General features: G+C 39.6%; 1 protein-coding gene across 1 annotated transcript; it reads left to right on the top strand.

Annotated features, from left to right (window-relative positions):
- The first annotated feature begins 4,374 nt into the window (after positions 1-4,374).
- On the top strand, positions 4,375-10,602 carry LOC118779510 (1,25-dihydroxyvitamin D(3) 24-hydroxylase, mitochondrial). The gene is made up of 12 exons (XM_036531657.1): positions 4,375-4,702; positions 4,983-5,173; positions 5,313-5,406; positions 5,570-5,663; positions 5,919-6,010; positions 6,669-6,780; positions 7,641-7,786; positions 8,361-8,527; positions 8,793-8,871; positions 9,285-9,482; positions 9,738-9,849; positions 10,198-10,602. Exons 1-11 carry the CDS (start codon positions 4,463-4,465, stop codon positions 9,846-9,848), a joined length of 1,524 nt encoding a protein of 507 aa, XP_036387550.1. The 5' UTR covers positions 4,375-4,462; the 3' UTR covers position 9,849; positions 10,198-10,602.
- Positions 10,603-10,809: the final 207 nt, after the last annotated feature.

The raw sequence follows: 10,809 nt of genomic DNA, 5'->3' as shown, positions 1-10,809 counted from the left end.
TTATTTTTTCCTCATTAAATTATCCTTCTTATAATGACCATATTTTGTGGTGTTTAAATTCACTTCTCCTTTTTCTTGTATGACAACAGAAATATATATTCAAGGTCTTGTCTAAATGAGTTTGTTTCCATTTTGATATCTGAACAGTAAGTGAGCCTGCACTGAACCCACTGACCTCCAGTTTGTGAAAGCTTGAGTCATCATCTTTGTCCCAAGTGCTGAACATCCGCAAAGATTTCTGTAAAAGTCAGCCACTGAGGTCCCCCTGCCCCGGCTTATCTTCTTGTGCTACACGCTGGTCTCAATTCCCTCATGGGTCCCAAGGGAATGATTCCTGTACTCTAAGACTTATATTTCTGTTATTTGTAGTGGACTTTATTTTTTTTATTTTTTACATTTTGATGAAGAAATATGTTATTTTGCAGTGTATATGTTGCATAACATGTTTAACAGTCACTAATATTAATGAAAAGAATTGATGCTTTTCACTGAGGTAAATAGCACAGGGCATTACAGGTAAACTGAATGAAATCTCAGATTTCACATTACGATACATGCATTCAGTAGACACATGAATAGTGCTCCAAAATCCTGGCAAATGTCACTGCAGTTGGAATCAAACTTAACTTCATTGGCATCTTAAGTTCCTTGTGAAGTATTCAGAAAAAATATTATTTTAGCATATGTATCTGGGACTGAGAATCAGAAGAGCAAGGCTTTTATGAATTTGAGAAAATGGTATTAAATGGTATTAGATGCACAGGTCACACTCAGATCAGTGAATGCAAAGTGAAGTATTCGAGAAGCATTTAGTTCAGTGTTGTTCTGCTGAACTCCAATCTCTTTAGTCACTCACAACCACTATTATTGATAATTTATTTACTGTCTATAGATGATAATCTTGTCTGTGTTACATCAGTAAATGAATTTACTGAAAGCTGCCTGGGGGTACATTTGTATTCGAAACTAAATTACTTTAATTATTCTTCACATAATTGTTCACATAATTATCATCTTAGAGATTTAATCTTAGGGAGTTTAAATGAACCTCCTCAGTCCCTGGCGATTGTACAAAAATATTCTTTAGGAGTTTTACAGTTTTTATTTTATTTGTTTCAATTTTTAATGGTTTATTTGCTTCATTGTTTATTTCTTTCTATTTGCTTTGCAGTTAATCATGTTCTTATTTCTGATTTCATCATGAGGTCTAGAAAACACACTTTTGCAAAATACCAGCTGGTACGTGGCTGAATGCCAGAGACAAAGTACATGCACTCTGAAACATGACAAGAAACCATGTTTATGCTCATTGGATCCTCAAACAGAGGAGTCTCCCTCTAAGGGATCAAGCAGGGTGGCATCCCATTGTTCAGCAGTGCTCTGTGAACAGTGAGTAAGCCTGCACTGAACCCACTGACCTCCAGTTTGTGAAAGTTAGCTTGAGTCATCATCTTTGTCCTGAGTGCTGAACATCCGCAAAGATTTCTGTAAAAGTCGGCCACTGACTTTCCCCTGCCCCGGCTTATCTTCTTGTCCTACACACTGGTCTCAGTTCCCTCGTGGACCCCCCCAAGGGAATCATTCCTGTTCTCTCAGACCTGTATTTCAATTACCTGTAGTGTCTTTCATTTTGGGTGACACATTTAATAACATTTGCTTTTAAATACACAACATGAGCTTCTTTTGCCATTGTAAAGTCCTTGTACATGTATCATTCACTCATTTCATTTATCACAGTTAATGAAAACAAATGCTGTTGGTATATCAAACTGTGGTCTCGGGTTTTGTGTATGTTTTTCTTTTCACAAAATAAATTTCTTCCTCGTTAACACTTTGTCCACCTCACTGATCATTTATAGCACTCAGATTATAGCACTCAGGCAAAAAAAAATAAAAAAAAATAAAAAACATAATCTGAATAATCATTTCCCTCTTAAAAACAGAGAATTAGCAGTTTGTGGCAATATCTGAACAATATATAGCATTGATCTAGTGAGAAACAACCCAAGAGTAGCAGTCAAACTTCCTTATGCTTTGTCCTAACATTTGCATATCACGGTTGTCACTTTTACGTCACTTTTTTATGAATTAAAATAAAAATGCTGTGGAGGTTCGCTACCTCAGTGAGCACATTGAATTTCTCTCTAAATACCCTGAGCAAATGAAGTCAGCACATTGCTTTTTGACTCAAGGTAAGTTTATTTTATTTCCCATGGGATATTTTATTTTTTTTTTTTGCCCTTTCTTTCTGTTCCAGAGGTCTTCCACCAGTATTGACACGCATATTCAAAGTGCTAGTGCAGCCAAAAGCAATTTCAGGGTTGATGTCCTGGGGTGAAAGCGGCTTTGTAAACAGCCTAACGATTTGGTTTTTGCCATGTGTACACCAAGTGATCACTCCAGTTTAAGGTAAACTGTTTACTCTCTCTTACAACACTGTATATTGCAGTGATGTAACCATGACTATTTTAATTTTTTTTTGTCAAAACAGCAAACTCTATGATACTCTATCATAACTACATATTTAAAAACATATTTTACTAATAGAATAAAGGCAAAAGCTCCTATATACTAAATCCTATATATACTAGGCTACTACATACAGTCAGGCATGTAGTACAATAACTACTGGGACTATAGTCAGCATATCTTATCACTACTCAAAACCCATATGAGTATCAAACCAAGATCTTAACTTTACATATATCATACAATTCCATCTTTCTAAAGGTTGTTATGCCTCCCATTTAGGCAGAGGTAGCTCACCTATTAGCCCAAACAGGAATCACCCACCAAGAGGATGAAGTGACATACGAACATTGCCACAGTCATAGAATAGTACACAGCACAGTCTTGTTATAGTAATTGGATAATCGTATCAGCTGAACATAACAAGTCACAGTGTTATGCACTTGTAATAAATCTCACTCAGTAATGTGTGGGTCAGAACACATTAGGAGCCCTTGGACAGCACTTGTCATTTAAAAGTACAGGTTGTAATAGAGACAACTGCCATTCGGCTAATAATAGTCACTGGACAATACCTTCCATTCAGCTATGGGATTGGCCGAAGATTTATGTCAACAGGAAGACAATGTACATGGAGCTCCCTGTTAAAGTCATGCTAAATCTCACATGATGTCAGATGGAATTTGAAAAATCACTAATTGGATGCCTTGTGAGGGGCTAGGCAAGGTCCGCGTACTCGTGTCCACTCTCCATGCCCCCACCCCCAACCCCCCCACCCTCCGCAAACATAGCTCAGAGGTCAAGGTTGTGATGGTGCGTACATGACACCCCTGTGAGTTAGTGCTTTTAAAAAAACTCGACACAGCGTAAGGGGGGGTATTTGGAGGGAGGCGTGTCTGAGTACTGGGCAGTGAATAGTAGGGGATATCCAGTCCAACATCATTTAGCGCTGCTACAACTCTGCTATCCTCTGATACACACTGTAATTTTTACGTTCTCAAATTCAGCATTCATATACTGCAATTTGACACAATGTTAGGATTTAACGTTCACTATATAAAAAATAGTATTTCGAAATCACCCTGTAGTAAAATATGAAAAGTATGTATATACTGTATAATATGTATGTATATGTATATGTGTGTGTTTAATTAATAGTGGACTGTACATATCTACAGTTAATATACTTTTACTTGGTATACTCTACAATATAAGCAGAACTTACATTTTCAAGGGAACATTTCTTTTCATAATCTTTTCACATGTTATATATATTAAAATATTCCTTACATTTTCACTTTACTTTTAATTTAACCGCATTCCATTGGCCCTACTACACACTTGGTACACCGAATATTTCTGTATTATATATAGTATATAGTGTTTCTGTATTTGTGACATCGAATATTTGCATGCCAGCTACAGGATATCGCATGCGTAATTTTTACGCTACTCTGGTAGCTGTAAGTTCTATTGTATACCTATAACCATAGATCAAACAGAACTGAGATGTGACAATAGCGTACCAGTAGCCAAAGCGTATAGTATCGTACAATTTTTATTAAGCAACCGACCATTAGGTAAATATTTGCTTGAAACGGGCGCAGTGTAGTAGTACAGTTTACACAGCGAAAGTTCCGGTTCCTCCAATTGGCCGGGGGTGGAGTGTTTAAAGTGAACCGCGTCACCTTGGGTATGTGTTTATTTATAAAGCAGGGGCAAGGGCACTTCCTCGGTCTATCTGGGGTCATGCGATAGGCACAACGTGGTTCCAAAAATGAATGGTGGGCTCGTCGGCCACACCATGCCATACCCAGCCCTGATTGGTTCTGTGTTCAGATGGAAAAACATCCCTAAGGGTATATATTCTGGGAAGAAGGGACCTATTTAAGGAATGAGGAGGAACTGAATATAACAGCTCTAGGGAGTTAATAGCTGTACGGAGTTTGCGCGAGCTAGTGAACATTTTACATTACAAAGGTATATTAACAAAATGAGGGCACAGATTCAAAAGGCCCCCCAGATTTTAGAATTCTTGAAAAATAAATCGGTGGGGATGCAACACTGCAAGACAACGTCCTCAGTTTGCGTGCTAGACTCAAAGGATGCTGTGCAGGTTGCACCTTGTGGACACAGTCTTAACTCTATTCCGGGACCCACAAACTGGCCCCTGGTGGGCAGCTTGATCGAACTGCTCCGAAAAGGGGGGTTGAAACGGCAACACGAGGCATTGGTAGGCTTAATACTACTACTGCTACTGCTACTACTACTAGGACTACTGCTAGTACTACTACTATTGATGATGATGATAATAATAATAGTAATTCACCGTGCCATTATGCGTTGAATCACCAACATTTCTCAACTGTTCTGCAACCATAGGCTACAAGCTAGTATTACAGAAGGAGTGATGCTGAAAATGTGCTTTAAATTTTTGTTGAGAAATATGACTGACAATTTTTTTACAGGTTTTCACACGTGTTTGATGTTCTCTATGCATACTCTCTTCCCAGATTGACTACCATAAAAAGTACGGGAAAATCTTTAGAATGAAGCTTGGATCATTTGAATCGGTGCACATTGGCGCGCCTTGCCTGCTGGAAGCGCTCTACAGAAAGGAAAGCACCTACCCGCAGCGACTTGAGATCAAACCCTGGAAAGCATACAGAGATTTGAGAAACGAGGCATACGGACTCCTTATTATGTGAGTGTCGCATCAGATTGTTTGCTGAATGTATTTTGATGATCTAACGTTTGAACCTTAATTAAAACATGTTGCTGCCGTTTACTAGTTTGTTTACGAATTACGTATGCTGAAACGGGGCGCTGTGTATCTATTTTAGGGAGGGGGAAGACTGGCAGAGAATGAGGAGCGCGTTTCAGCACAAATTGATGAAACCTACGGAGGTTATGAAACTTGACGGGAAAATAAATCAGGTGTGCAATGCTACACTTTCAAAATAATGGCTTTAGTAATATGACGATTACGATTATTATTATTCACACTAGTTCTAAATAACACATAGCCTCCAGAGTCCTGAAAATGTACAACTGAACAGCGATTACGTTTTACGATTAGCGTTTGCATCTTGTTCCTTAGGTTTTAGCTGATTTCGTTGAAAGAATTGGAAGAGTGAGTGACAACGGACGGATCAAAGACTTGTATTTCGAACTGAACAAATGGTCCTTTGAAAGTGAGTTTCCTCTTTTCAAACTGCTTGGACTTAAGGAGAGAAAGCTGAAATACATGATATGAACATAATATGCAGAGAATATAAATATGCGATTACTGAAATGATACACATATTACATGAGTCTCTCTCTCTCTCTTTAACTCTCTTATATATGATAAAACTATACATTTAATAATCTAAATTTGAAAAGTTCATCAAAAATGTTTATGATTATATACCTTTTTTCCTTATTAAAGAACCCCTCATATTTTACAGCCATTTCCTTGGTTCTGTACGACAAGAGATTTGGACTCCTGCACCAGGATGTGAACGAAGAAGCCGTAAACTTTATCACGGCAGTAAAAACAGTAAGGGAAAAAAAACGATGATTCAAACAATGTGTGGCACTGACACTGGTTTTTAACAATGAACTTCCTAACCTTTTTTTGACCAAATCACTTAGTCAGCAAAGCAGGACCCGCAAAATTGATAACCTGGATGATCTGCTTTCTGGCACAGTCAGATTGCGAAGCATGCTTACGAAGCCCGAAAGAACAGGGTTCACCTGGTTCACTGTGGTGGCTGGAGGATCTCAGTGCCGAGGCTCTGCTGCAGTGCCCGGTTCAGCTGCCCTTATTGACTAGAACACATAGCCCGTTGCATCACACTGACTTGCATAGCGGAAAATAACCGTTCCCTTTTAATGTAATTGTTTTTATGTGATAATTCTGAAGAAAAGGTCTATGTGCAATGTATATTACATTAAGCCATCTCCCTGGTCAAATGAAAGGGTGTGGTGAGGTAGTTTCCATTTTTACACATTAATGCATACAGGATCACTGAAATCAGCAGAAAATGTGTAAGAAATACAAAAGTGCAACTTATGCGTTACACTTTTACCGAGATGAAAAATGGTTGCATCCAGGCTGAACAGAGTACAAGATTATTCATCATCATTTCATGACATGTTCAAACGCTGATTTATTTCCCAGTCCTGATTATCGCTTTGTCATTCGCTTTAAATAGATGATGAGCACATTTGGCAAGATGATGGTGACCCCAGTGGAGCTCCACAAGAGTCTGAACACCAAAACATGGCAAGACCACACGGCCGCCTGGGACCACATATTCAGCACAGGTACGGGAGCGACCGCTCTGAACCGTTCCTCTCTCCTGATGACGTGTGACCCACAAACTGCTTTAAGCGCATCAGGTGATAAGATGTGAACTGACTGCCTCTCCCATTAAAGCCCAGAGCGCTGTCAGTCACCGGGGGAGTCGTAGTAAACTGCGTGACCTACGTTGGGAGAACGCTGCCAAATATTTGTAGTAGCCAGAGGGAGAGGGGGGGGGGGGGGGGGTCGGAATGGAATGTTGACCCAGGGCTGTGCTACACAGAGTTTGTTGTGCTGATTATACAGGCCTATGTCATACACTCTCACACCTCACTCTCCACTCATATAAACAAGAGGCACACTCCGTACTAGGGGAGTGCTCCACTTAAAGGTTAGCCATGCCAAATAACATGATACTTCCGCTCTCAGCAAGACCATCTGGGGTGAGTGAGGCATTTTAAAATGTGTGACAGTTGGGTCCAATTTTATTGTACTTTGCAGATAGTAATTTGCTGTATGCAGACACACAAACTGTTCAGAAGCCGGGAGACATATTAATGCCTACAATTTAACAGATAAAAAAGCATACATCTAAATGAGCATAATCTTTCACAGCAGTACATCAGAATATGTATGGATGAACAGTTTGATCCTTGTCTGGCAGTTCAAAGTGTAGGCTACTGTATATATCCTGAACTACAGGATTCCGCATTTATATATTAGTATACTATGAGTTGCATCAAGTTTTAATGTCTTCTGTTATAAAAAGTAAAATAAACCAGGAATTTCATTTTTTTTCATTAGAAAAAGTACAATGTGTATCCTTCTGTCTCATAAAATATTCAACAAAGACATCCTTATCTTCTGTCCCTTGTCTTCGCAGCAAAACTGTACATAGACAAGCGACTGAAACGAAAAATGACCAAATCCACAGACGACTTCCTGTGCGACATCTACCGCCGCAGCAACATCTCCAAGAAAGAGCTGTACGCCGCCACCACCGAGCTGCAGATCGGGGGGGTGGAGACGGTGAGTGACGGCGGGTATCAAACCGGCGGCGTCCGGTTTGCGTGGGGTCTGCCGCAGGGTCTACGGAGCGTGCAAGCCATCTGCAGTTTTACAACAGGGTTACATTACATGTTAAGTGGCACGACTTCATGTGTCCTCACTTGTCATTACAACATCATCACAGGACAAAAATACCTCAGTACTCAGTACTGTCTCGGGGGCCCACTGACTTTACTGGGTAAACTAGGAATATATTGGTGTTTTTTTTTTAGTGCCATTATTAATCAAAATGACAGGACATAATTTACATCAATTTGTAAATGTACATCTATGGTTCTGAATCCCATCATATACAACTGAAGAGAGAGACAATGGAAAAATACTTAAAACTACAATTTAATGGAAATTTTTGTATTACATCATGTTACATTACATTACTCTACATGCATTTAGCAGGCCCTCTTTATCCAGAGCAACTTCCAGCACAGTATAATTTAAATGTGTATCCACTCAAGTTAAGCGTATCCATTCAGGTTAAGTTTTTGTTCAATACCTGATTTCGTGTGTTTTTGTTTTTATGTCACTCGTGCTGCAGACTGCCAACAGCATGCTGTGGGCCATTTTCAACCTCTCCCGCAACCCCTGTGCCCAAGCAAAGCTGCTGCACGAAATTCGGGAGGTGATCCCCGTCGGTCAGTCCCCCAGTGCTGAACACATTAAGAGAATGCCCTATCTCAAGGCCTGCCTCAAAGAGTCCATGCGGTAAGCAGTATTTATTTTCAGGCCAACATCTGTTCCCTTTTCTAACACTGTATCACTTGCTGTTTACTACAGGCCATAACTCAGACTAGTTAAAGGAGATTTCACCTCCGTTTAAGCATTGAAAGTATTTCAGATCAAAACCGAACTCTTTACTTCCCGCATCTGTTTTTAAGAATGCTTACAGATTTTGTGTGGGATTATTCTGTTATGAATGTCTTTCCTTTGTTAATGACTGTTAATCCTCATGGCCTGTATTTTTTTTCAGGTTATCCCCCTCTGTACCGTTCACCAGCCGGACATTAGACAAACAGACAGTGCTGGGGGATTATGTCTTACCAAAGGGAGTAAGTAACTTCCATTTTATTTAATTCCAGATTAGCAAAGTGTCTATGACAAGTAGAAAGGCGTTCAAGGCATCATTGTCAACACCAATAGTGCACAAAGCTGGTCTACTGAACATTTCATTTAGAGTAAGGTGTTTCATGCGGTTCAGAGTGGATATAGTGACCCAGGGACTGAAAACAGTAAAATGAGCTCCCAGTGACATTTCAGAATAAATACAGCAAATAAGAAAAAATAAAGTTTATCGACACATTCTAGCAGGTGTATGTGTTGAGATGCCGTCATCAGAATTGGCATGCGTCTCATTCCCTCCATGGTATTTTATGACATAAACTTCTATTTTGAGTATATAATTGCCCCCCTTTTTTTTTTTTTTTTTACTAAAATGTACCATTTTTTTCCCCAATATTTACAGACAGTGCTGATGATCAACAGCCACGCCCTGGGCGTGAACGAGGAGTACTTCGATGACGGCAAGAAATTCAAGCCCGAGCGCTGGCTGCAGAGGAACAACACAATCAACCCGTTCGCTCATGTGCCCTTTGGGATTGGCAAGAGGATGTGCATCGGGCGCCGGCTGGCAGAGCTGGAGCTGCAGCTCGCCCTGTGCTGGGTGAGTCTGGGCTCATGTGTCAGCCCCCCCAGCCCCCCCCCCCGAATATGACACTGCGACATAGCGACACGTGCTTCACTGAAACGGCATGGGTTCTCTGACGTGTGTGTGTTTTGCTGCTAATCCTAAAAGCCCTTTTAGCAATCCTAATTGGAAGGAGTGACAGAGAATGGCCTCTGATTTACAGAGTGACGTTTTGCTTAATTAAGTGCCAACAAAACTTTATTTTTTTTTTTTTCTTTTTCTGGATGACAGGTGATAAGGGAATTTGAAATTGTGGCAACGGATCACGAACCAGTGGAAGCTATTCACTCCGGAATGCTGGTCCCCAGCCGCGAATTGCCTGTGGCCTTTATCAGACGATGAGGTAATAAGCATACTGATGACATCTTTGCATGGGTATGAGTGTTTCCACGTGAACAGCAAAATTCCACACCACCCAAATCATCAGAGCATAAGGAGATGAGAAATCACTGACAGATAATTCTTGCACTTCTTAAACTATTGCCATCTCCCTGGGTCGTCTTGTCATTCGAGCCAGCTTAACCAGGACAATGGTGCTCTTTGCTAGTATGCCACCTTGTTATGTAAGTGATTATATTTACAACAAAAGCTGAAAATGAACTAAAGAAACACCATTTCCAGTTCCTCATTTAATAAGCAATTTGTTTTCAGCATGGATCATTTTTTAAGTTCCTTTTCTTTCCATCAACAGGTGTCTGTCAATGATCAACATCATACTAAGGAGAGGATGCTGTTGCCAACCTGCAGACATCTCTCTGTATGCATATCTCCTCTTGAAGAATAATGACGAACAAGAGAAAATAAAGCAGTTATAAAACCAGACGCACATTATAGCCCCCAACTCAAATAGCATGGCCTCTAGTCAATTGGTTGTTACATGCCAAACATTTGTTTCAATATTTGTTTAAATACATTACTCAAGCCCATGGTTAAACTGCTTTGTGGTTGGGCTGTCCAACTTTAGGATAAATCCTCAGTTCTTGACCAAGATAATGAATGTTTTTTTCTCACAGTTGTATATAAATGTGCCTCTTAATATTTAAACATTCAAAAGTAATAAGTACTATATCTAATACTTTCCTATATAATTTCTCACTTGTGGCCTTTGTATATAAATTATTTTCAGTGTACAAACTTGTGTATATATAGTTGTTACATATATTTCTTGATGGAAGTATTTTATTAATTTATAGGAAATTATGTTATTGTGCTATTAATATATCTGTAATTGTATACTTGTGTGTCAAACTAAAGCCAACAGGTCTGCAATGTTAAACAGTTTTGTTTTTACAGCACTTGAAGT

Source organism: Megalops cyprinoides, chromosome 6 (assembly GCF_013368585.1).
Source record: "Megalops cyprinoides isolate fMegCyp1 chromosome 6, fMegCyp1.pri, whole genome shotgun sequence".
Taxonomy (NCBI): domain Eukaryota; kingdom Metazoa; phylum Chordata; class Actinopteri; order Elopiformes; family Megalopidae; genus Megalops; species Megalops cyprinoides.
This window is presented reverse-complemented; position numbering and strand designations above follow the sequence as displayed.

Excerpts from the sequence above, each read along its gene's own strand:
- LOC118779510 (XM_036531657.1), top strand. The coding sequence starts at position 4,463 with ATGAGGGCACAGATTCAAAAGGCCCCCCAGATTTTAGAATTCTTGAAA. Across the intron at positions 6,781-7,640 it reads GGACCACATATTCAGCACAG|CAAAACTGTACATAGACAAG; the intron begins GTACGGGAGCGA and ends TTGTCTTCGCAG. Across the intron at positions 7,787-8,360 it reads AGATCGGGGGGGTGGAGACG|ACTGCCAACAGCATGCTGTG; the intron begins GTGAGTGACGGC and ends CTCGTGCTGCAG.